We start from the raw sequence: 27634 nt of genomic DNA, 5'->3' as shown, positions 1-27634 counted from the left end.
AGAATCACTAACTACCAGACCATCATGGGAGGCTATCAACTTTTCCTCTGGGAGAAAGCCACCCCTCACCTGGAGCTTTTACCTGAAGAGTCAAGAGCTGCCATTGGTCTGATTCAAGCTGAAGCGACTCGCCTTTTGAAGCAGGAGATAACCGCAGCAAGCATGTGGCAGAAATCGCCGCATGCTCCATGGCCACAGCAGTGACACTGTGCCGCCATTCCTGGTTACACAACACTGCCTTGCAACCAGATACCAGGTCACAAGTAGAAGACCTACCCTTTGAGGAAGACTCCCTGTTTGCATCAAATACGACAGAATTCCTCACTAACATCAAGAAGGACCGTCAGAGGGCCAGATCCCTAATAACCCTCCGCAAAGGGAGAGATTTCAACCACACCAACAAGGTTTCAGTACGTCCTTCTACAGAGGACAGAGGCATCAGAGATACCAGCCGTATCCTCAACAAAGGCAATTCCCCCAACAGTTTCACCAGAAGTACCACCAGAGCCAAGCTGGAAGGCGTAGGCCTAGTAACAGGCAGAGTCCCACCAACAGTCCACAACCTAAGGACCAACAGCATCCCTCCCAGAGGTTCTGACTGTCGCAGCAGGCCATCCAAGAGAACCTACCATTTCTTGAGAGACTGGCAAAATTCGCCGACGCCTGGCATTCTATCTGTTCAGATTCCTGGGTCTACAAGGTTGTTTCAGAAGGCTACCGCCTAGGGTTCAAATAGCTCCTAAGTGTTTTTCCTCTAGTTTGGCAAGGGACAACCCTTTCCCAGAGTTTGCCCCACAGTTGCAGGAGCTCCTGCTGAAGGGTGCCGTTCAAAGAGTTCCAACAGTTTGTTTTGGTTTGTTCTCCAGGATTTTTATGGTAGAGAAAAATGACTGGGGTTCTAGGCCTATATGATTTCCTTACCTTCTGTGATGGAACTCATTACTCCAAACACTTGGTTTGTTGTCCTGGACTTAAAGGACGCTTATTTTCATGTGTCAATCCACCCCTCACACAGAAAATATCTTATGTTTCGCTATGGAGAGGAGGTGTTCCACTACACCGTCCTCCCCTTTGGTCTGGCTACAACTTCACGAGTTTTTACAAAATGCATGGCGGTTGTCATGTCTCACCTCAGAGCCAAGGGATGCAGCATTTTCCCATACCTTGACGATTGGCTCATAACAGCAGACAATCCCGAGACACTGTCCTCCCATCTGGAGGACTCCACCTGCGCTAACCTAGGCCTTATGGTCAGTTGGAAGAAATCAAAATTGACACCCTCATTGAAAGCCCAATTTATAGGTGCTGTACTAGATTCCAGTAAGGGGAAGGCCTTCCTTCCCCTTGAAAGGGTAATAGCCATTAAACCCCTGATTGAACACTTCACTGGCTGATGTCTGCAGCGCATGATCTCCATTCAAAGACTGCTGGGCCTAATGGCCTCCATGACAGCAGTGACCCCCTTTGCCAGGCTTCAGATGCGAGTCCTGCAGAACTGATTTCCAGCTTCCATATGTCTCAGGAACTGGTACTTCTGGTTTTCCCCCCCGAACCCGACCTCTCCAGCTGAGAAGACCCTTCATACGTTAGACATCAGAAGGGCCATTTTGTATTACATAGATAGGACTAGACATTTCAGGAAGTCCAAGACTCTCTTTATTTGTCACCAAGGCCCCCAAAAGGGGAGACCAGCTTCAGCACAATCCATTGCTAGATGGGTGGTATCAGCAGTTAGAACTGCTTACAAGGAAGTGGGCAAGACTTTCCCGCTGGACATTAGGGCCCATTTGACCAGGGCCCAGGGTTCGTCAGCCGCTCTCCACAGAAAGGTTCCTCTCCGTGACATCTGTAAGGCAGCAACGTGGTCAAGCGAGGACACATTCATCAGACATTACGCCCTAGACCTGTGGGCAAGAAAAGATGCAGAAGTGGGAAAGGCCGTCCTCCAATCCTTGTTTCACTAACTCGACACCCATCTCCAAATGTGAGTAGCTTGTCAAAATCCCAAATGTGGGGCTGCACCAAAGACTGAAAATGAAAACAGAATTGCACTTACCTGTGACTGCTGTTCATTGATGTCTTCTGTGCAGACACACATTCCCTCCCACCAACCCCACTGTCGACCTAAAAAAAAACAAAAAAAAAACAGAACCAGATAACTCAAAGTTAGGAGGGTAAAGAATCTTGAGCTCTCTTGAGGTCGGCGCCGGGCAAGGAACTGAGGAGGGAGGGGATGCCCCGCCCAGGAGCACGTGATGGTTTGGCGGGAAGCCTGCCCAGCTGCCCTAGGGGAGGGGCATCCCAGCTAGAGGCCTGAGGCTAGTAAAAGCTTCCGGTGGCAGGCCTGCATGCAGGCGCAGTCTGCACAGAGGACTTCAATGAACAGCAGTTAGAGGTAAGTGCAACTCTGTTTTTCTTCTCACAGCTGGCATTTGAAGAGATAAATGGGAAGAGCATGTTCTTTCTTGTCATTGCAAAATGCTATAATACAGCTACATTGGGCCCAAATTATTATGATGTGTTATGGTTTAGAGAACAGATAATTAATGAGAAGGGCATAGTGCAGTGGTTTAATATAATTTAAACTGTAAAACCTAAAACATTAATGTTCAGGATGACTGTCAGGAAGATAGGGGTCCCCCTGACTCTCAGTAGAAGCAGAGCTGAGCCGGGGGGGGGGCAGTTGGCCATCCCACTTAGCTTGTAATGTTCCACCCATTGTGGGAACTCCATTGGCTATTTGACCAGGGACCAACAATACATATATGGCCCAGCAGCAGAATCAAGAGGGCAGTTGTGGGGTTAAAATAGGGAGCTATGGCCCTGGAGAAACCATTCAGTCAACACTCCAGCCCTTGGGGGAACATCCACACTCATGTGAGACTCAGGAAGCTGTGGATGGATCTCCCTGTTCTTTAGGCTGGCCTTTATAAGCCAGAGAGGCTGATAGCCACAGACCTGTCTGGGCTCCAGGCAGCGGGGTGGATTTCATTTATGTTTATCACTTCCCGACTCTCCTGTGCTTTCTTACTTGGAAGTAATTCCCACTGATTCCAGAAGAATCTGTGTGCTGCTAATCATGTTTAAGGCTGCAACCTTAAAATCCTATGAATGCTTCTTATTTGTTTTTATTTATAGTTCCCCTTTCTCGATGAGACTAAGGATGGATTACCTAGTGCAAGTCAATGCAATCAGTAGCATGATACATCTAATAAGTGATTTCCGTGGAATCCGTGTTTGATTTTCCTCCCCATATTTGAGAAAGTGAGCTGTGACTCACGAAGCTCATACAGGTTGAATATCCCTTATCTGAAAATCGGGTATCCAAAATCTAAAACTTTTTGAGCACCCACAAAGGGTAATAAAATGGCATGTGTGAAGGCTGATTATGCCAATGGCAAGTTCTCCACGATGCCCCATATGCACAAAATTATTTAAAATATTGTATAAAATTATCTTCAAGCTATGTGTATAAGGTGTACATAAAACATAAATGAATTACGTGTTTAGACCCGGGTCCCTCCGATCCCATATCTCATGTGTATGCAGGTATTCCAAAATTCAAAAAAATCCCAAACACTTCTGGTCCCAAGCACTTCGTATAAGGAATACTCAACCTGTATTGAAATAAATGATAAACTTTAAGGTGCCACTTCTCTTTTATTTTGCTCTAATGACTACCTCTTAGCAATCATAGTGGAATCCAGGCAATCTTGGCTGTGAGAAGCTTCCATTTGGTACTGCGACCAGCCTCAGTGTTAGTCTACTGAGATATTTGTGTTTTTTCAAAGAAAGCATTAAAGTGCATTTAAGTTTTGTGTGATTGGTATGCAAAAGTAGGAAACAACGCAGAATCAAATGTTGTTGGCAGATTTGGGCCAGGAGCACGAAATGAAGCAGGAGAACGCCTTGTAGAATTCTGTGAAGACAACAATCTGTTCATTGCAAACATGTTTCAGGCAACCACATAGATAATTGTATACATGGACATCACCAGACGGCTGGTATAGAAATCAAATAGATTATATAATTGGAAGCAGAAGATGGAGAAGCTCTATTCTCTCGGCCAAAACAAGACCAGGAGCAGACTGTGGTACAGATCATGAATTGTTAATATCGAAAATCAGGATAAAGCTTAAGAAAAACACCAAAACGTTCATAGCACCAAAATACAATCTAAGCAATATTCCAGAAGAGTTTAAAGATCATGTAAGGAACAGATTTGCATTACTGAGTTCAAGTGAATGTAAACCTGAAGAACTGTGGGTGGAAACTAGAGATAATATCAAGGAAGAATGTGCAAAGACTATTCCTGTAGCCAAAAAAACCCACAGAAAAACCTCGATGGATGTCTGAGGAAACTCTTAAAATTGCCAGAGATAGACGAGAAGCAAAAGTAGAAGGTGACAAAAATAGAATCAAAAGTCTAAGTGCAATGTGCACGTAGAGACAGAGACCTTATTATAATAACCAGTGTAAAGAAATAGAACAACAAAAAAGGAAGAACAAGAGATCTGTTCCACAAGATCCAAGAAACCAAAGGGAAATTTAAAGCATGGTTAGGGATGCTGAAAGATCAGCATGGAAATATATTAACTGAACAGGACAAAATAAAGAAAAGGTGGGAACAATACACTGAAGAACTATACAGAAGAGATGAAAGGATAAAAGATTCCAAGAAGAATCTTTTGAAGAAGAACCTACAGTTTTAGAAAGTGAAGTGAAAGCTGCATTGAGAGCAGTCGGGAGAAACAAATCACCAGGAGCAGATGTGATATCAATAGAGCTATTCCAAGCCACAGAAACGGAGTCCATTAAAATCTTGACAAGAATATGCCAACAGATATGGAAAACAAAACAATGGCCCACTGACTGGAAACGATCCATTTACATTCCAATTCCCAAGAAAGGAAACATCAAAGATTGCAGCAACTATTGGATCATCGCATTAATTTCTCATGCAAGTAAAGTGATGCTCAAAATCTTACAGCAAAGGCTGTTACCATATATGGAAAGAGAAATGCCTGATGTTCAAGCTGGTTTCAGAAAAGGAAGAGGCACTAGAGATCGTATTTCAAATATATGCTGGTTACTGGAGCATACGAGAGAATTTCAGAAGAAAATCAGCTTGTGTTTCATAGATTACAGCAAAGCTTTTGACTGTGTGGATCACGAAAAGCTATGGCTGGTTTTAAAGGAAATGGGTGTGCCACTACATCTGATCGTTTTAATGCGCAACCTGTACTCTGGACAAGAGGCCATGGTTAGAACAGAATATGGAGAAACGGAATGGTTTCCAATTGGCAAAAGTGTCAGACAAGGATGTATTTTATCTCCCTATCTCTTCGATCTATATGCAGAACATATAATTAGGAAAGTTGGATTAGATTTAGATGAAGGTGGAGTGAAAATTGGAGGGAGGAACATTAATAATTTGAGATATGCTGATGACACTACATTATTGGCAGAAAATAGTGAAGATTTGAAACGACTACTGCTGAAAGTTAAAAGAGAAAGTGCCAAAGCAGGACTACAGCTGAACCTCAAGAAAACAAAAGTAATGACTACAGGAGAATTACACAACTTTAAGGTTGATAATGAGGAAATTGAAATTGTTCAAGACTTTCTATTCCTTGGCTCAACCATCAACCAAAAGGGAGACTGCAGCCAAGAAATCAGAAGGAGATTGAGACTGGGAAGGGCAGCCATGAAGGAGCAAAAAAATATTTTGAAGTGTAAGGATGTGTCACTGGCCACCAAGACTAGATTAATTCATGCCATCATATTCCCTATTACTATGTATGGGTGTGAAAGCTGGACAGTGAAGAAAGCTGATAGGAAGAAAATAGATTCCTTTGAAATGTGTTGGAGAAGAGTGTTACGGATTCTGTGGACTGCCAAAAAAAAACAAATCAGTGGGTTATAGATCAAATCACGCCTGAACTGACCCTAGAAGCTAAAATGACTAAACTGAAGCTATCGTATTTTGGTCACGTCATGAGATGACAAGAGTCACTGGAAAAGACAGTCATGCTAGGAAAAGTTGAGGGCAGCAGGAAAAGAGGAAGACCCAACAAGAGATGGATTGACTCAATAAAGGAAGCCACAGCCTTCAGTTTGCAAGATCTGAGCAAGGCTGTCAAGGATAAGACATTTTGGAGGACTTTCATTCATAGGGTCGCCATGAGTCGGAGGCGACTTGACGGCACTTAACACACACAAGTTTTGTGTGTGAAAGTATGCTAATTTAATGGGTCTTTTAAAAATGCTTGAACAAATTCACTCATCACTTTATGGGTACCTTAAAAAAACTGTTCCTGAGCCTGTGGGATGTGATTATTGTAATTTTCTTCGAGAACATTTAGTTGATGATGGCAAGAAGCAGCTGCTACAGTTAGCAACAAACTCTTAAGAATGTACACACAATAAGATTGGATGATCTCAGCAAAATAGCTCTGTATTGCTGTGTACTTGTAACCATATAACTGACATTTTGATTTCAGAAAAACAGTGTGGAACTAGAATGCTGCTGTGCAGCCTGGCATGCAGAATTATTACTCTGGGACTTCTTCCTGATATACCTGGTCTAAGTGATTGTAGCTTAAACCATTTTAGGTTAACTGAGTTGCTCAAATGACTTTCCATGAATTGGGTGCAAGGGACAAACCTGAACACCAAATTGTGTGCTTTTTATGTAGTAGGTCCTGGGTTGGATCCAGCAGAAAAGCTAGCAGAAGGAATTAGTGGAATGGATCTTTCTCTGCTTTACATTTGTCCCATAAATTCTTCTGGAGAGTCAAGAGAACCTCAGTAACAAATGCACCATGGTAGGAGGGTGCCATAGTGAAGAGGCGAAATCAGATAAAATCTGGGGATGCAAGCTGCTGATGGAACATGGAGGAGGCGGTTTTATGCGAGTCCCGCTTTCTGCTGCAGCATCCAGTATCCTGGGGCATTTGTATGTAAGGCTTTCCTGACCCTCAGAAAGAATTTATGAGACAAACAGCAGGGTGCTTGGGGAAGGCAAGGAAAAACCTGCTCTGCTTACTCAAATTTCAGCAAGTTTCCCCACTGAATCCAACCAGTATTAAAATCACATCGTTGATATGTGCTATAACGTTTCCTCTTAAATGTTAAATAGCAAGTTGAGTAGCAGTTTTACAATGCCTAATGTTGGAATGTTAGCTGCTTCAGTGTGCTTTGCTCATTTTAAAGTTGCTGCTTTTTTGTTTTGCTTGGTTGTGGTCTTAAAAATCATGCTACTGAAACTGGAAGGATTGCAGAGAGTCATGATGGTATGTGCGGGACAGAGCACAGTGAGAATTAAAATTATGGATTGGATCCAGACAAAACTTTCCTCTCATGCAAGGCACTTTTGTCAGAGTGTTCCTTTCTCCCCCTTCCTACTGCAGCCCACTGGTCTTCCCAAAATGCTACTCATTAAGGGTGTGGGACCCCCGGGAACCACATGAGAAGCAAATGAGGGTTCTGTAGCAGGAGGATGGGATTAGTGATAATTACCCCCACCCCTTTCCACTAGTGGAAAAGTTGGTCTAGATCTGCTCCGTGCCTTCCCTGGTTTGTCTACTGCAGGTAGCTGTTCCTGGCAGCTGATGATAGTGATATGGAGGTGTATAATGAGGATTGCTGTTGCTGTTCACTCCTCCTGTTCTACGTGGAAACTACATATGCAGTGCTGCTTCTGTAGGGTACAACAGTGGTACATAAACCAGCCCTGCAATGCCCTGTGCCTCTTCAGTGGAATTGAATGGTGAACACCCCATAGCACAATGAACTAGAGTACTTTTGTACCGCTGTGGGTGGTCAAGTGAACAAAGCCAAACTGAGTTGGCGTACCATCCTAAATTATAATCGAGCAATTTTGCGTTCTATAATTTGGTGTATAGAACACTCCTGCAAGCATGATGCAGGAGCTTGCATGAAGGAGGAATATTGCTTTGCAGTTCCTTGCAGTAATTTGGGAGCCATTGCCCGTTCTCTGTCAAGAGGACACCATACAGTTAATTCATTTGGCTTGCTGAACTATTGGAGCAAAAGTTTCCTTTTCCAAATAATGTCTAATATTATACATTATAGCAAGTTGATGCAAATTTCATATTACAATTTCCTAGTGTTCAAGTAAGATTAATGTTCCATGTTACCATTTGGTAGTCCACAAATTAAGTGTATCGGGCAGTTTTTGTTCCAGTGAAAGATTACATAATAATGAATAGGAGTCTGCCTTACTGTGATGGAGCAATTTGAAGTCATAGTTGGATGATCTTAATCTCAGGGCAGGAGCCAGGCAAGGAAGTATCCAAGAAACTGTGGGTTGAATTAAGATGGCAGCTAGGTGCAGTTCTGCAAACAATTGTGCAAGAGTTCATGCAGTGTTAGAACAGGTCAGTTTTATAGCATCCCATGTTTCTACTTGTGGGAGTGGAAAAGATACCCTTAAATTTGATTATTTTCTGTATTCTACTGTGGTTCAGTAAAAAGAGCCATTCCCTGTAAGGGTACCACTGGAAATGCTCTAGTATATGTATAGCACTCCCAGAAGAAACCTGTTTGTAGTGTTCTTAAATTCTTCAAAGCGGGGTGGATAAAAATCAGTGATTTAAAAAGATTGGATTTTTAAAATTTAAATCATATTTTTAAAAATAAAATGCTTTTTGAGGAAAAATCTATCTAAAGATAGTTTGCTATTTAAGCTGCATTATAGTCCAAAGGCTATTCATCATGAAATAAGGATTAGTTTTTAATTATATAGCATGAAGCCGTATATTCATGCAATATTTACATTTTTTATTAAATGAATTTCATTAATCCATTCACAATGTCTTGCTCTTCCAGAGGTTTCTATCTAGAGGATATTATCACAGATGCTTGTTTTTGCTGTTCTCAAAACTGAATTTATGTCTGCAAAGATGACATGCCTCTTCTTAACAGCAAAAACGTTATAAAACAAATGTACAGAGTTGAGAAAAAGACCTTAATCCCATCATTCTATCATATTTATTTGTGTTTTACACTCCACTAATATCGTTAGAATTTTCTTAAGATGAACTAGCTTCAGCTTCTCAGTAATCTACTTCTGTTGGTGTTTATATTCCATCCGAAGCCGGGCTCAGAGCGGCTAACAATCATAAAAATATAATACACAATTGAAAACATCATACATATAAATTAAAAGCTATATCAAATACAATAAAACTATTAATAAATTAGTTGGCACTCTCATTCATCACAGGAACCTATGGCGAGCCCAGAGAAAAGCAATCTGAGTCCCCAGTTGAAACAGTGTAGAAGGAAATTAAAGTGGAGGGGGAGAGTGAAGCCAGCTATGATGGACACGGTTGCTGTCCTCAACCATAGGCCTGGTGGAACATCTCAGTCTTACAGGCCCTGTGCAATTGCGCAAGATCCCACAGGGCCCTGGTCTCACTAGACAGAGAGTTCTACCAGGCTGGACTGAAAAAGCCCTGGCTGAGGACAGCTGGACATTTTTCGGGCCGAGGACTACCAGTAAGTTGGTATTTGCAGAGGGTAATGCTCTCTGGGGGGCGTACCAGGGGAGACGGTCTCGAAGACCATTGTTACTGGCTCTAATAGTTTTCTAGTGCAGTAGATCCTCCTGTCAAGATCTATGTTAGGTTCTTATAGCCGTAAAAATTTCTGTTCACACTGGTTTTGTAAGAACACGTGTAGTTTCTCAGGTTACTGAATAAAATTTAGGAAATTAAGAAGAAACATTGAATTAAAAATTTAAGATTCCATTGTCAGGTACTCCCATATTAAAGCCACATCTGCTCTCTTTGGTTTTAATGTATTCTTTGCTGCAGTCTAATCCACAGTATTACACTGGAAAGAGAGAACAAACAGTCATCAACTATTACATTAACCAGTGACACACACCGATAATAATTGAACTGAGAAGATAAACATTTTTCTTGCGGCTTGGTTTAGCTCAGCAAACTTGCATGCATTTGAAACCAGGATTAATAGCAGTGTGTTACAACTCTTGAAATTACTGAAGAGGAAAATGCAGTTTTAAGTGTAGACTCTTGAATTTGTTCCACTTCGAAAATTAACAGAATCTCATCTATGATACGTCATGGCAGGGTGATTGAGAAAGAGGCTATCTTGATCTGGCTTTTAAAAGTAACATTAATATTTTCAGTTGGAAGACAAGGTGTAGAATTCAGTGCAGTCCCTTCTGCAGTCACTAAAGAAAGCAAAGTTGACTGCAAACATAATTTTCAATCCAATGTGTGTGTTAAATGCAGGATACTTAGTTGAGGTCAAATGGAGGTTTCACGACACCATATAATATATCCTAATGTTATAGCTTCTTAAGACAGGTGATTTAGCAGGCCTCTAACTAGGGTTGAAAGGGATGAGAACATCAGACCACAACTTTCCTCAGACATAATGCCAAGTTTGGGTAAAGGGTTAGTAGAGAGGATTTGTACACAAGAACATTGTCAGTAGCCAGCTTTAGCTGTAACCAAACTGGTGTTAACATGTTCATCAGCCCTCAGTTCGAAGGCTCTGAATGCATGTAATTAGAAACAAGTCATATTTAAATACTTGAATAGTGTTGTACATATGTATATTTAGGGCTGGAATGTCACTATTATATATATTGGGACCTGAAGGACACAGGTATAATTTTATTGTAGTAGTCTGGGAAGCAAGACTCTTTTGATGGCTGCATTTACTAGGTTAATAAGGATGTTTGCCTTTCATTAAAATGCAAAGACATTTGCATTTAAGGAATGAAAGGAATTGGTTCTAAATACTTTGTCCAGAAAATTGCAGTTCACAATACTTTCCTTAGATTAGGTAATACAGTTTAATCTTTAAAGTCGGATATGATTATCCCTAGTTCACATATGCCAAGGTTGTATTGTGACAGTTATCTAATACGACCCTCCCTTTGCATATAATTATAAGAAAACTGAGTCCATGCATAGCATAAGTATCCAGTTTTTTGCAATATGCAAATATGAACACAGTTTTTAGGTCTGGAGGTCATGTTTCAGCTGATAATCCTTCAGTATCAAATTTTTTGTTTTATTCAACCTAATACATGTCTGTTGTGTTTGCATTCATGATTATGACTTTTGATCATGCTCTTCCCTTTCTGAGAGGCAAATGGTTGTTGCAGAGAGAAAAATATTTAATTGTATATTACACATGTCAACCTGCACCATCTTCTCTGCAAGGCTGTTATTAAAGTTGACATTCTTGGATGACATTTTGATATTCATAGTCAGCATGACAAAGGGTTTTTTAAAGGTTTGATCTAGAAACAATGCAGATTTGAGATGTTTTGCTGCTACCAAATTTTAAAACTCTCTTTCTTTCAGAGCAAATTCGCTTAAAGAATCTAAGAAAAGTCTATGGAAGATGCCTGTGGTATCGTTTGCGATTATTAAAACCTCAGCAGAATATAATTCCCACTATAAAGTAAGTATACATAATTTAGTTTTGTTTCTTTTCTTGATGTATTTTAAAAGAACCATTTAATCATAACTGGAAATGTAATTTAACGTTCAGTAGTCTAATTGCCAGATTATATTCTTTTTCCCCATAACCTAAATTGGAATGCCCATCAAAAAGCAGTGTCCAACAAAATTAAACCTGGGGTTGGTGCTATTGTCAACTTTTTTCACACCAAAGGTGGCAAATATATTCCAGGGGCTATTCAGGTTTTTAATCTGAAAATTACCCCAATTATCCTCTTTGGTGTTGCCATCTGGATAACAGTCATCAATGAATCTATAGATCGTCCACTGCTTCAGTTCTTTCAAAAACTCCTAAATGCCCCTCGATGTGTTGCTGGCATTACTCTTCGTTCCAAGTTTGGCCAAATGTCACTTGAAGCTAGGGCGTGGTTGGCCGCCTTTAAACTACACCTTAAACTGTGCTTTAGCACTCAGGGGTTCCTAGCTTCTCTGAAGCATGACCCTTTTAAATCCTCATGGCAAAAAATCTTAGATGAGAAACTGTCGTTGTTGGGCTTCTCGCAGGATATGTTATTAGATCTTGGGAAAACTGAAGCTTTTATCAAAATTAAAAAGCGCATTAAAGAGCTTGATCATAACAGCACTACTTTTCGTGCTGTTCATCCCAGTTCTTTGGAACAACCCCCTCCACGTGGTCTGCCTGCCTATACATATTATCTGACAACTCCTCGTCTTTGTAGAGCTTTTTGCTTGGCTAGATCGAATGCTAACCCTTCTATGGTAATGCAGGGCAGAATCCTGAATATACCATACTCAGACAGGATCTGCCCTTGCTCTTCTGGCTCTATTGACTCATTAGCTCATGCCCTTTTGGAATGCCGCTTTTACGAGGAACTTCGATTGCACTGTATTTCCCCCCTTTTAACATACAAATCCAATGCCCCTGTGACTGACATAATGCCTTTTTACCTAAGCGATAGGGACCCCAAGGCTACATTGTCAGTGGCAAGATTTGTTTCAGTCCTTATATCCCTCCAACACTAGATATATGCTGCTCAAGATCAATTGATCAAGGAGCTTCTAAGGGGTAAAAGGAAAGGAAATTGCCAGATTATTTTACAGGGTACACTGGTAGGTCCTGGTAGATTTGTAGAGCTCATACATAGCTGTAGAGGAACTGATGACCTCCAGTAAAGGGTTCAGCACCATATAATTAAGCAATAACGTTGGTGAGTATCCCAAGTTCTACTAAGCAGTTGTTTTCATGATTGGTTTTAAAGCAGTGTCATTCAAATTGTATTTTAAAGACCCTAGGGTCATCCAACAAAGACAGTAATAACAGACAAGTTTTCCAAAAAGACATCTTGCCCACCACAACTGGTATTCCTTTGGAGTGTGTACCTGTCTAGAAGTGTTAGGTGAATTCTAGGCTGTGGTCTTGATTCCTGTGCAGCTATGGCGAGGGCAAGTAGACGTGGCTGGTGCCCTGTATGAACTCATCCATGAGTAGGGGTTCCATGGCAGGTGTACAGAGGACTCTTTGGAGCACAGGTCTATACAAAAGGGGTCTTCTAAAGATAGGGAAATTGAAAACCTATGCAAATGGATTAGGTAGTTGGGAGTACATAGAAGGCAGATTAATGCATTGGCTTAATCTTCATTATCAGGAGAGCCTATATACAATCCATTAGAAGCCCCGTGGCGCAGAGTGGTAAACTGCAGTACTGCAGTCAAAAACTCTGCTCACAACCTGAGTTCAATCCCGAGGGAAGTTGATTTCAGGTAGCCGGCTCAAGGTTGACTCAGCCTTCCATCCTTTTGAGGTCGGTAAAATGAGTACCCAGCTTGCTGGGGGTAAAGGGAAGATGACTGGGGAAGGCACTGGCAAACCACCCCGTAAACAAAGTCTGCCTAGTAAACGTCGGGATGTGATGTCACCCCATGGGTCAGGTATGACCCGGTGCTTGCACAGGGGACCTTTACCTTTTTACCTATATACAAACATCCTCTTGGTCACTGGTTTCAGAACTCTGGGCCATGCCATTCCACACATACCCTATTTACTGGTTAAGTTGTATCATCCTATCTTATGCCACAGAGGAGCAAATAATTTACCTTGCGTCAGAGGTTCCTGCACAATTGAAGAAATACATTTTTAGATATCAGCACCAATATTGTCAACATGCATTGGTAATCACATGCAACCTCCATTTAGTATGACACTGTTCCCTGTGGCACTCAAATTCCTTCAAATGCCAGTATGCAGGTGTTGCATAAATTATTTCCAGATTCTTAAATGTTGGGAAATACTTTCTTATCTTTCAACTTCAACAGGAAAGTAATTTTGCTTGCTGGATGGGCACTCCTTTTGTTTCTTGCTTACAAAGTTTCCAAAACAGACAGAGAATATCAAGAATACAACCCATATGAAGTATTAAATTTAGACCCGGTAAGTAACATTATTAACTATTTAATATTTTGTTTGACATAAATTGACACATACTTGTACACAATAATGGGAGAGATGGAAGGAGATGTGAAGGTATAAAATATAGCAACAAGTAATATATAGTTGGGTTTTTTACTCTACTGAATTGAGCAGAGTAAATTTGGGATGTGCAGCATTTCATACTTTCAGAGTAGCATTTGTGTAATGTAAAGCACAGCCATGAAAAAGCTAATATGTAATGTTACTCTCCTATATAATGCAGATTTTTTTTAGAAGTTATTCTAAATTAAGACCACGAAGGTCCCATTAAGATTCATGAGGGGGATCCCATCTCCCCCCTTCACTCCCGGTTGTTTCTACAGGCTTTTCCTCTCTTATGGCTTGCAGGCCCCCCCATTGCCCAGAGCTGGCCAGATGGTGGTTTGTCACCTCCCCAGTCCATTGTTTACTGCTTCCTCCTGGTGGTTATGGCCATCACCATCAGGATGGCTTCTGCATTTTTGTGCGCCATTTTTTTGGGGGGGGGGTTGCATTTTGTGTGTGTGCACGCGCGCTCGAGAGAGAGAGAAATCTGCATGTTTAACCCCCCTCCCCAGTTTTGGTTAAACTAAGATTTTCCTGTATGCTGGGGTTGGGGCGGGTTCCCCCCAGCTTGCAGACCCTGTTGTATGGATTTGCCTAGCCACAGGGGGGCAGCTCTTGGCTATTAGTTATAGAGATTTGGGGAAAATATGTGTTGCTTCTTGAGTTGTGCGAAGAAAGCATTCTTATACTAAGGTAATTTGAGTCCCATTCTAAAGCTTTAAAAGGATCAGTTCCTTATTTGTCGAAAATGTATATGGAGCAGTGGCATAACCTACAATGCATTCAACAACTGTAACAATTGAAAAGAAACACTGTCCCTCTTTTGTTGTGTTTGATCAAATCAAACTTTAGCGAAGTAGAGCTTTTTTTTAGTGTGCAGCGCAGTGCTTTGGTGAACTCTTAAGGCAGATGGTGATGTTTAAACCACAGCTCCTGCAAAGCTCGGGGGTGGGGGGGAATGGTATGGTAGAACATGTCACAGTGTACTTGTTATAACTAATATGAAAGTTTATTTTGTAGGGAGCAACTGTGTCAGAAATTAAAAAACAATACCGTTTGCTATCGCTGAAATACCATCCAGATAAAGGAGGCGATGAAGTTATGTTCATGAGGATTGCTAAGGCTTATGCCGCGTAAGTGCTTGGCACCAGAAGCAAAACTGGTGGTTGGTGGAACAAAAAGTCACCTCTAAAGGCCAACATCCTGATCTTAAGCCTTTGAGCTGTTTGGTATACTACTAAGTTTTTGTCTGTGCTTTTGGTATATTTCATCGTAAACTAGTATGAGATGCTATTGCAAGACTTAAGAGTAGGCTGCTAAGCAGTTTGTAAACTATAATATTCTCATCTTCTGGCAGATCTAATAGCTAGATAAAGGCTCCCCTCCTCCCGAGATCATAAAGACCATTTACAGTCAAAGACAAAACATGGACTTCCAGAAGTGTATTTTGTCATATATATAAAGGGCCCTTCAATTGGTTTTAGCCAAGCATATTTTTCTAGTAGTATAAGACATTTGAGAAGCTGTAACAGTGGTGCCGTCATTGCACACAAATGAGGATTAAACTGTGCTTTAGAATCCCAATTTGTGTAGATGGAAAACATTCCAGTGAGTCCAGAGACTTCATAACACACTGGGATTGGAATGAAGACTTCCAAAATCAGGGCTTTACTCGCATCCCAAGTTCTAGGGGAGGAGGGAGGGAGAGCTGGAGCTTGACAGAGCAGGGTGTTTGCCTGTGACAAACAGACACTGGATATCAGAAAATGGCCATAATAATAACATGCCTAAAGCTGTGGAAGCTTTAGAGAGTGTTCCATGCAGCGCATGTCTTTATTTCACTGATGCTGTGTTCATCTCTCCCCTCCTTCCTTTCTAACACTGCAGTCTTCAGTAATATCAACAATTTTGTAAAACCCCGAACAATATTCAGGACAAATGATATATATTGGCCTGATTTCTATAAATTGGTTGGCGAACTTTGAACTGTGTAATAAATTTCATCAGCCTAATTCTTTACTGGTAAGCCTCTTCTTGGTTTGATAAGAATGGCCATCTGGAAAGCCATGGAAGCTTTTTGGCTCATGGTCAAGAAAGATTATTTGAGGCTCATATGTAGTCTCAATGATGAACATAAAATCTGTAATTTTAAATTGTGTGCTCGCCATTTTGATTGTCATCATTGGCCAGCAGAGGTCACTATTAGCCCAATGTAATTTCAGGAGCTTGATGAAAAGCCTGCACCCTGATTCTGAGCTTTGCTCTATCTGCTGGCAGTGCTGTTCCAAGATCCTGCTCCATCTTGAGGACTTATTTTTTGGTATAGCAAGCAGCAGAATCAGATATAGAAGAGAAATAAGTGATGGGATTTCTAATGTTCTTTCCCCCCCTCTCTTGTTAGTTTAACTGATGAAGAATCTCGAAAAAACTGGGAAGATTACGGCAATCCCGACGGGCCACAAGGTTGTCTTTTAATGATATAACTTACTGTGTCTATTATGGAGTACTCAGATCTTGTCCTGGTTTTTGCAGTGTTAATTTTGTATTTGAATAATTGTAAACTTGATAAGTGCAATGTATTTATGTTTACAACAACTCTTTGAGGTCGTTTAAGATTGGGAAATAGCAACATGGACAGTTAGTTTGTATCATCTTCAAAGTGGGGATCACATAACCCAAACCAGCAATTGTTCCATTTTGTTACAATGGGCTCAGTAATAAATTTCCTCAAACTTTGGTTTATGGATTGGTTCAGTTGAATGCACTTTCATACACAGCTAAATTTCAGTAAGTTAAATTAGACTAAGTTAAATTAGTTAAATTAAAAATGACTGGGGAAGGCACTGGCAAACCACCCTGCAAACAAAGTCTGCCTAGAAAATGTCGGGATGTGACGTCACCTGGTGCTTGCACAGGGGACCTTTACCTTTAAATTAGAGCTAAAAGAACTTAAATTTCAAAAAGTAGCAGGAAAAAAAATCCACAATATGTACCGTTTCTTTAACTACATGAATTAATGTGAACTTAACTGTCTTGCCGTTTCATGACCTTTCTGTTCTTTGCAGCTACAAGCTTTGGGATTGCATTGCCAGCTTGGATTGTGGATCAGAAGAATTCTATTTTGGTAAGTAACACAGTGTTCGCTGCCAAACTGGCTGTCAGGCTGAATGCTGCAGTGCAGATTGTGCTTGACAATGTGGGGCTTAGTCACTCATTGAAAGGAGATGACTTGTGCATACCAAAAGTGAAGGTGGTCCTTTCCCTTTATGTAGCCAAGCTGTGAGAAGTGCATGAACTTGGCCCAGTTGGAATCATAGCCATTCTGTAAACAGATAATACATGCTGGTTGGTTTGCTTCCACCTAGAATGGTGCATTCTAATCTGCCTGTGATTCGTCCATAATGACTTATAGGTGCTGTTTAATGGCACTGAAGTTAGAAGCATTGATGGGTGGCCCATTATTCCAAGTTGCGTTATGCCTGGGACTGAAGAAAATGACCTCTGGGCTCCTAGCCAGTTTGACACGGAGTTAGGAAATTCTCTCCTAATAGTCTGCTTCCATTTGTGTGTGTCATCCCCTGCGCCTAGGGATTAACTATAACCCCCTTTATACTGGTCCCAGAATGCCAACAGCCCACAGCAAGAACAAGATGGGTGTTTCTGGTGCAGGCGCCAGCCTGCTTGAAGAAATAGTATCAGATTTTTAACATAATGAAGTTGTAAATCTTGGCTTCGGAATATTGTCGAAGGCTTTCACGGTCAGAGTTCATTGGTTCTTGTAGGTTATTCGGGCTGTGTAACCGTGGTCTTGGAATTTTCTTTCCTGACGTTTCGCCAGCAACTGTGGCAGGCATCTTCAGAGTAGTAACACTGAAGGACAGTGTCTCTCAGTGTCAAGGGTGTAGAAAGAGTAATATATAGTCAGAAAGGGGTTGGGTTTGAGCTGAGTATTGTCCTGCAAAAGTATTGTCCTGTAAGTATCAAGATAATGTGCTAATGAGGGTATGGTATGTTAATATGGAACCATTGTATCCTGAAGTGATCTGTTAATGTGTGTAATCCAAAACTAATCTGTATGGCTATTGTTGAATGTTGTCTTTGTCTGGAGGTGTTTCAGGGCAGGAAGCCAAGCCTTATTCATTCTTAAACTCTCCTCTTTTCTGTTAAAGTTGTGCTGATGTTTGTGAATTTCAATGGCTTCTCTGTGCAATCTGACAAAATAGTTGGTAGAATTGTCCAGTCTTTCAGTGTCTTGGAATAAGACCCTGTGTCCTGTTTGTGTCAGTCCATGTTCAGCCACTGCTGATTTCTCAGGTTGGCCAAGTCTGCAGTATCTTTCATGTTCTTTTATCCTTGTTTGTATGCTGCGTTTTGTGGTCCCGATGTAAACTTCTCCACAGCTGCAAGGTATACGATATACTCCTGCAGAGGTGAGGGGGTCTCTTTTGTCTTTTGCTGATCGTAGCATTTGTTGTATTTTCTTGGTGGGTTTAAACACTGTTTGTAGGTTATGTTTTTTCAAAAGTTTCTCCATCCTATCAGTGACTCCTTTAATAAATGGCAAGAATACCTTTCCTATGGGAGACTGTTTTTCTTGAGTTTTCTGATTTTTGTTTGGTTCAATGGCCCTTCTGATTTCATTCTTGGAGTAGCCGTTTGCTAGCAGTGCGTGATTTAGATGGTTAGTTTCTTCCTTGAGAAACTGTGGTTCACAGATCCGTCTTGCACGGTCCATTAATGTTTTGATTATTCCTCTTTTCTGTCGGGGGTGGTGGTTGGAGTTTTTGTGTAAGTAGCGATCTGTGTGAGTTGGTTTCCGGTAGATCTTGTGACCTAACTGAAGGTTTGATTTACGGATGACAAGGGTATCAAGAAATGGGAGTTTACCCTCAATTTCCTTTTCCATGGTAAACTGAATGTTTGGATGGATATTATTAAGATGGTTTAGAAAGTCCATTAATTTTTCTTCACCATGGCTCCAAATGGTAAATGTATCATCTACGAACCTGAACCAGACTGTAGGTTTGTAAGGTGCTGATTCTAATGCTGTCTTTTCAAAATATTCCATGTAAAAGTTTGCTATTACTGGACTGAGTGGACTTCCCATAGCTACTCCATCAATCTGTTCATAAAATTCTTGATCCCATAGGATCAAGAATTTTATGAACAGATTGATGGAGTAGCTATGGGAAGTCCACTCAGTCCAGTAATAGCAAACTTTTACATGGAATATTTTGAAAAGACAGCATTAGAATCAGCACCTTACAAACCTACAGTCTGGTTCAGGTTCGTAGATGATACATTTACCATTTGGAGCCATGGTGAAGAAAAATTAATGGACTTTCTAAACCATCTTAATAATATCCATCCAAACATTCAGTTTACCATGGAAAAGGAAATTGAGGGTAAACTCCCATTTCTTGATACCCTTGTCATCCGTAAATCAAACCTTCAGTTAGGTCACAAGATCTACCGGAAACCAACTCACACAGATCGCTACTTACACAAAAACTCCAACCACCACCCCCGACAGAAAAGAGGAATAATCAAAACATTAATGGACCGTGCAAGACGGATCTGTGAACCACAGTTTCTCAAGGAAGAAACTAACCATCTAAATCACGCACTGCTAGCAAACGGCTACTCCAAGAATGAAATCAGAAGGGCCATTGAACCAAACAAAAATCAGAAAACTCAAGAAAAACAGTCTCCCATAGGAAAGGTATTCTTGCCATTTATTAAAGGAGTCACTGATAGGATGGAGAAACTTTTGAAAAAACATAACCTACAAACAGTGTTTAAACCCACCAAGAAAATACAACAAATGCTACGATCAGCAAAAGACAAAAGAGACCCCCTCACCTCTGCAGGAGTATATCGTATACCTTGCAGCTGTGGAGAAGTTTACATCGGGACCACAAAACGCAGCATACAAACAAGGATAAAAGAACATGAAAGATACTGCAGACTTGGCCAACCTGAGAAATCAGCAGTGGCTGAACATGGACTGACACAAACAGGACACAGGGTCTTATTCCAAGACACTGAAAGACTGGACAATTCTACCAACTATTTTGTCAGATTGCACAGAGAAGCCATTGAAATTCACAAACATCAGCACAACTTTAACAGAAAAGAGGAGAGTTTAAGAATGAATAAGGCTTGGCTTCCTGCCCTGAAACACCTCCAGACAAAGACAACATTCAACAATAGCCATACAGATTAGTTTTGGATTACACACATTAACAGATCACTTCAGGATACAATGGTTCCATATTAACATACCATACCCTCATTAGCACATTATCTTGATACTTACAGGACAATACTTTTGCAGGACAATACTCAGCTCAAACCCAACCCCTTTCTGACTATATATTACTCTTTCTACACCCTTGACACTGAGAGACACTGTCCTTCAGTGTTACTACTCTGAAGATGCCTGCCACAGTTGCTGGCGAAACGTCAGGAAAGAAAATTCCAAGACCACGGTTACACAGCCCGAATAACCTACAAGAACTTGGCTTCGGAGTTGCTGCTATAGAATACTTGTTTTCATCCATGTTTGCTGCTTCATATACGCTTATGAAACTCAGCTTTTAATAAATTTAGCTTAATTGTTATACTTAGCAAACAAAAACAGCAACAAACTGCAAACAATACTTATTTATGCTTCACAAAGCAAGTAACGATACAACCAGTATCTAATACAATAATGGACAATGTCCAAAATGCCATATATGATCACAAAACGAAGATAATATAATCCTAGAATAATAACTAGGAAAGTTTCCTTCTCTCCAAGAGGTAAGGTGATGAAACAATGCTACAGAATTCCGGTTTTCTTTCTGTTTCGGCTTAAGATGACAGCCTTCCGCGTTGGCCTGAGGAAGGCTGTCATCTTAAGCCGAAACAGAAAGAAAACCGGAATTCTGTAGCATTGTTTCATCATCTTACCTCTTGGAGAGAAGGAAACGTTCCTAGTTATTATTCTAGGATTATATTATCTTCATTTTGTGACCATATATGGCATTTTGGACATTGTCCATTATTGTATTAGATACTGGTTGTATCTTTACTTGCTTTGTGAAGCATAAATATTGTTTGCAGTTTGTTGCTGTTTTTGTTTGCTAATTGTCTTACAGCACGCTAACGTTAGTTTACCATAATTGTTATACTTAGCAACAATATGTTTTACTCCTTCCTTTGCTTCCCTCATCTTCCAGTTTTAAAAAAAAGCAATACAGGAATCTACATACAGGCAAACTCGCAGGAGATTATTGGTTATAAAGTAAAATTGAAGTGGCAAATGAGGGCCCTTTGCTGCTCTATGTGTTAAGTAAATAGTGATCTTGTTCAGTAACAAAATGGAAGGGCTCATAGATGTACAATATATGGTAGTTTTCAGTAATCATTAATTCATACTTGATTGTGGCAGGTTTCTGGGATTGTTCTTTGCTGTTTATTAGTTGTACCCTTCAAACATCCTAACAGATGGCTGTAATGATGATGACTTTGATAACTAGACATGTTTAATATTTTGTAACTTTGTCTGGACACTTCTGAGATTTTCTTTCCATTCCATCTGTCTAGGTTTTGCTGGTATATGGATTAGCATTTATGGTTATTCTTCCAGTGGTTGTAGTAAGTATTGCTTTCAGTGTGGTTTGGTAAAACAACCTGAGCTCTCGGCCATTTTTTCCTTGTAGGCCCTAGAAACAGTCGTTATCTTTGATTTTAATACATGCATGTCGGGTAAAGTCACTTCCTTATGAATACACCAACCTTGTAGCTATTTAGTTCATTCAGAATCCACTAGTCACAGCTTTGCTATATGAGATTTGGTTTTTATTTCAGAAAACAGCTGAAACCTGAAGGACATTCATGAAGCCACCCTGCTTAGGAATGCTTAGGAATTTGTTACAGCCATCAGTAATGTTACTCAGCCCTTCATGCCTGCGCATGACTAAAAGTAAAAGTAAAAAGGGAATGGCTTTCAGAGTCTTCCTAAATCTCTGTGTGCTGAGGCTTTCTGCAGCACGGACCAGGTTACTGATGTATAAGACTGCTTACAGGATTTGAATTGGTCCCTCTAGAGACCTTTAGCCTTTATATAGAAGGCAAGAGAGAGGCTAAAACTGGAAAACTTGAAATGGCAATAGGCCCCTGACTTGCCCCTTTATTCCTGCGCTTGACTGAAATTAAAAAGGAATGGCCCTTTTAATGAAGTGTCTGCATCAAATTAACCATTTCTGCCCCGTGGCGCAGTGGTAAGCTGCAGTACTGCAGTCCAAGCTCTACAGTCCAAGCTCTGCTCACGACCTGAGTTCGATCCCAAAGGAAGTTGGTTTCAGGTAGCTGGCTCAAGGTTGACTCAGCCTTCCATCCTTCTGAGGTCAGTAAAATGAGGACCCAGCTTGCTGGGGGTAACATGAGGATGATGACTGGGGAAGGCACTGGCAAACCACCCCGTAAACAAAGTCTGCCTAGGAAATGTCGGGATGTGACGTCACTCCATGGGTCAGGAATGACCCTGTGCTTGCCCAGGGGACCTTTACTTTTAGGGAGTACAGAGTGAGGCACACGATGCCTTCCAGTAGAATTCTAGTATTCCCATTCGCAGTATTTCTCCCATTCCTTGTATGTTGGCATCCTACATCTCCAGTTTATACAGTTTAGAAGGACCCTTTTCTGAAGTGTAAAGTTATAAGAACTTAAGGTCTTGATCCTGTGAAGCTACTGGGGGCTTTAATAAAACGGTCAGTGTTTCTGTGACCTGATCAGGCCTCCACAAACGTAATATCTTTTGATTTGTCTCATTTTGTGTGTACATTTTCTTTGGTGTTGGAACTTATTCGGTTGCGTTCGGATGACATTAACTGCTGCCTTTTTGCCCTTCCTAAATATTTTAGGGCTCCTGGTGGTATCGATCAATACGCTACAGTGGAGACCAGATTCTCATTCGTACAACTCAAATCTATACCTATTTTGTTTATAAAACCAGAAACATGGATATGAAAAGTAAGTTTTTTCAGTTGTCAGTTATTTACACAAGGCTGGAAGTGTTGTACTTTATATTAATTTAAGTTGATTTTAGTGACTGTGCAGTATGTGTGAGCTCTTCGTGACCTATGGATTTGATTAGGCTCAAACTTTATATTGGGATTTCAAGGTGTACTGCCTGACTCCTTAGAGAGAAAATGCTTGGAACTTGGACCTAATTCTTGAGGTTGTAAACATGAGACTGGGCTGTGCACTGCACGTGGGGGCTCACATGACCGAATGCTTCCTCATACAAACATTTGTTTTGTACAGATCTGGGGGGGATACAGATCTGGGGGGGGCAGCTGCCACAGGCAGAAGGGGGCACCACCATGGCAGATATAGAAGAGAAATAAGTGATGGGATTTCTAATGTTCTCCCCCCCCCTCTTGTTAGTTTAAATCTGGCAACCCCCACTGTAATATGCAGGCTGAAATAATTCAACAGGTGACGAACCAGCCTCTCATCGATTCCAATGGTGCATTTCTTCAGAAGCGGCTCAATAAATTGCTCACGAGGGTGGGATTCAAGTTCACAGTGGAGCAGGACATGTGTTACAGATTCCACTTGTTTGGCAGAACATGAGCATAGTCTCTTATCACATGGAAGCTTTGCATATCTGCCCCTAGTCATTGCCGTGGGGAGTAGGTTGAATTGGGCCAGCATAAAATCACTCCTCAGTTGGGAAGTCAGCATGGAGAAATAGCTAGGGAGGGAACTTGGAGAGGGGTAGATGCCAAAAACTAAAGGTGAGCAGATTGTGTGTGCCCTGGCAAGGAGCAGCTGTCTTTCGGACGCCATGATTTTTTGCTTTATAACTCTGAGGGCCTGGGTCTCCTCGAGGAGAAGGAGTGATTCAAAGGTGATTCCGAGAGATTTTCTTAACTATGGCTTTATCCCAGGGGGGACATTTGCAAATAACTGTTCACAATTGGAGTACAAGCAATACAAAACAAATTGTGGCAGCTTCTGTTGACAATAGATGTCTGTGACATCATACAGAATGGAAACCAGTACGCTACGTATAGTGTTTTGCAAAACTTGCAAGGTTTGCATAAAAATGAAAAGATTTGATGTCCTTTAAAAATGGATTCACGTATTTCATCTGAAGGACCAAGTGGCCATGTTAGGAGGCATGTGTATCTGCAGATATTTCTTCTGTCTAGACTGGGAGATTGTATCCTAGAGGGTCAGTGGGATGTAGTGATTAGTGTTGGACTAGGATCTGGGAGACCCAAGCTCAAATCGCCACGCTGCCCTGGAAGCTTTCTGGGTGACTCTGGGCCAGTCAGACCCTCTAAACCTAACCAACCTCATAGGGTTGTTGTGAGGATAAAAAGGAGGTAAGAATGATGTAAGCCACTTTGGGTCCCCATAGGGGAGAAAGATGGGGTTTTAAGTGAAGTAAATAAGTGATTCCTGTCATATCAATCTGCAGCATTTTGTTAGCCATTGAGAACTGGCTACAAGACCTTAATAATGAGGCCAATGCTGCCATATATGGCAACTAGTTTCCAGTGGAATAATGGCTTACTAGAGTGTGAACTTGTTGTAACTATGATTATAAGGAAGAGGCATTGTAGATTAAATTACAGCATTCTAAAATTGGTTTCTGGTGTTGAAGAGTGAAGAGTTTGATGCATGTCTTGTATGGAGAGACAATGTCTGCTGAGATGATGAATGAAAGTACTAATGATGGATGAATCAGTTCTACTAGGCCCTTTCTTTTTCCTTGCTGTTGCTACCTCATTCAGGACCTTAAAGTAGCCACCCCCTTTCCCTTTCTCTATGAATGTGCTTGTACTTGGGACAGGAGTGTCTTTGTTGTTTTTGCAAATGTAACTAATGGCCATTTGCTTCTTTGTTTTGGGTGTTGATGGTAAAGAAGAGCCTTGCTGAGCCAGGGTTTGAGAATTCCTGGAATAAGATGTTAAGCCTCTTAATTTACAGCTGTTGAAGTTTCTGGTGTGCTTGCTTTGCATTTATCCTCTGTTCGGTTTTTTTTTCTTTTTTTCTTTTTTTTGCAGGGCTTATAATGGTTTTAGCAGGAGCCTCTGAATTTGACCCTCAGTATAATAAAGATGCCACAAGCAGACCTGTAGATAACATTCAAATACCACAGGTTAGTTACTCAGAGATGTCTTGTATGCATTGGAGCAAAAATGTGTGTTTTGGTAACCTCTTTACCTTATTTTTTTAGCTCATCAGAGAGATTGGCAGCATTAATTTAAAGAAGAACGAACCTCCTCTTACCTGCCCGTACAGCTTGAAAGCCAGAGTGCTCTTACTAGCTCACCTTGCCAGAATGAAAGTTCCTGATACACTTGAACAAGGTAGTTCTTAGCAGTTTTAGCAATGTGATCTTGATCCGGAGCTCCTCAAGTTGTAAGCCATTCTGACTTAAGAAAATAAGAAGGAAAAAATGTTTGTTTTTTAAAAAACGCATACCGAGATCAAAAATCTGTGCCAAGAGAAACGGAATTCTGTGATGTGAAATTATGCAAATTAAACCCATTGCTTTCCTTCGCATGGCATGTTGGAAGAGCAGGATGGAACCCATGCAGACATATAAAACAAATCATGTGATATAAAGGGCTATATTAATAGCCAGGCAACAAATAGAAAAAAGACGAAGCAATGAAGACTGTTGTCATGGGTTGTATTGAGATCCACAAAACTGTTCAGATCCACAAAACTGTTCAGATGGAGGAAAGGTGTTTGGTTTTTTTTTTAATTATTTGGTTTTAGTTTGTAATGGTTTAATTATTACTTGTAAGTTGCCTTGAGCCAATAGGGAAAGGCAGGCTATAAATATTTTAATAAATAACTCCCTATCTTGCAGATCAGCAGTTTATCCTGAAGAAATGTCCTGCTTTGCTTCAAGAAATGGTTAATGTAATCTGTCAGCTAATAATAATGGCACGTAGCCGTGAAGGTAAGGAATAAATCTTATTCTAGGGCCACTAGTAAAATTATTCCTCTGTTTGGATCCTGCAAAATGTGCAGAATTAAGTCTTTCCAAGTGTTTCTGGTTGCCACAGACCGTTACTATGAAAATAAATTGCTCATGGATGGAAAATAGCCAATGCTCCATAAGAAGAAAGGAATCTTAAAATGACTTTCGCACCTGCATTTTCTGCATGTGCTTCTGGTTCAAAGACTGCTTTCTAGCAAACTGCAGAAGGGATGATACTGGAATCCTTTTGTTATGTCAGATCTATATCTAAACATTTTGAGTAGTGTGACAAGGTGTATTTAAATGGAGCTTAAATTATGCTATATTAATACACTTTAGCATGCAGCGTAATGGGAGGCTTTCTTGCAGAACAGTATTAAAATATCTTTGCCTTTTATAGCACTAAAGTATAGACGATTGCATTAGAATAATCAGAGAATTGGTTTCTTTAGGGTTCTTTCACAAAGCTTTTCCTATTCCATTGTGTTTCACACTAACAATTAGTCTTAAAGTCTCATCCTCCTCTTCCCCTTACCCAGAAAGAGAATTTCGTGCTCCTTCATTGGGCTCCTTGGAAAACTGCATGAAGCTTTCACAGATGACTGTCCAAGGTCTTCAGCAGTTTAAATCTCCACTTTTGCAAGTCCCCCATATTGAAGAAGACAATCTCAGGCGGGTTTCTAATCATAAAAAGGTAAAATGATTGTGGATAATCATGTCATCTTGCAATTAACTTTTCAGTTAACTGTACCCACAATTGAGAAAGTTCTTTTTGAGAGCTGCTAGTTTCTGTCTTAAAGGCCGTGAGGTAGAGGGCGGAGCCACTGTCATAGGCTGCGCTTGCTTGCATAATACTTAAAACAGATTTACCATTATGTGTACAACACTTGTGTACCTTTTAATATCAGTAGTGCTTTGCATAAAATATTTGTTCAATTTTGGAATAACGTCCTTGATATTTCTTAGTGTGAAAGCATTCTAGGTTTAAATTAGCAGTGCATACACAAAAAAATATCCATTTTCTGGTTTTGTGTGTTTAACACAGTACAAAATTAAAACTATTCAAGATTTGGTGAGTTTAAAAGCATTAGATCGTCGCAATTTACTGCACTTCCTTGAAGATGAGAAATACGAAGAAGTTATGGCTGTCCTGGGAAGTTTTCCGCATATCACGATGGATATAAAATCCCAAGGTAAGAAATGATATTGCTGTAAGTATCTCAGGATTGAATCCAAAGTCCCTCCTTTCAAGCTTTAACTTGTTCAAGGAACAGGACCGTCTCTGTCAATTTCTCCATATTATATAAGTTGAGGGTCTGTGAGAATTGCAGGAAGAAAAAACAATGTGGAAATTTCATCTCCTCAGAAATCCCTCCTGTAGGATTCTCTAAGCTGTCGGGGGCTTGAGCAGATTCTCACCACTCCCCTGGACATTCAGCTGTTCTCTGCATTTGGTCACAGCTCTGGTCACTCTTCTAGAGACCAAATGCTCCACATGGTGGTTTATACCTCCACATGGTAGTTTTGGTTTTTTTTTTTTTCCTGGTTAGGTTAATTTTAAAAAGTTATTTATGCCTGAGGAGTACTTTGGAGACCGCTACATTGTCTTTGAGTGACCCATTTTGTAGCTTT

The 27634-nt window shown here is 40.7% G+C and overlaps 1 protein-coding gene across 2 annotated transcripts in view; it reads left to right on the top strand.

The window, feature by feature from the left end:
- The window catches only part of SEC63 (SEC63 homolog, protein translocation regulator), a 51401-nt gene that overhangs the window by 13330 nt on the left and 10437 nt on the right, over window positions 1-27634 (top strand). For both annotated transcript variants that reach the window (XM_056856538.1, XM_056856537.1), the window contains exons 2-13: window positions 11373-11472; window positions 13806-13920; window positions 15025-15137; window positions 16406-16467; window positions 17070-17128; window positions 21598-21648; window positions 22917-23025; window positions 25074-25168; window positions 25247-25379; window positions 25889-25981; window positions 26542-26696; window positions 27048-27195. In XM_056856538.1, the coding sequence (XP_056712516.1) occupies window positions 11373-11472; window positions 13806-13920; window positions 15025-15137; window positions 16406-16467; window positions 17070-17128; window positions 21598-21648; window positions 22917-23025; window positions 25074-25168; window positions 25247-25379; window positions 25889-25981; window positions 26542-26696; window positions 27048-27195 (1233 nt within the window). The remainder of the gene's footprint in view (window positions 1-11372; window positions 11473-13805; window positions 13921-15024; window positions 15138-16405; window positions 16468-17069; window positions 17129-21597; window positions 21649-22916; window positions 23026-25073; window positions 25169-25246; window positions 25380-25888; window positions 25982-26541; window positions 26697-27047; window positions 27196-27634) is intronic.

Source organism: Euleptes europaea, chromosome 10 (assembly GCF_029931775.1).
Source record: "Euleptes europaea isolate rEulEur1 chromosome 10, rEulEur1.hap1, whole genome shotgun sequence".
NCBI lineage: Eukaryota > Metazoa > Chordata > Lepidosauria > Squamata > Sphaerodactylidae > Euleptes > Euleptes europaea.
Note: the sequence above shows the minus strand (reverse complement) of the source record. Positions and strands in the feature narration are given on the sequence as shown.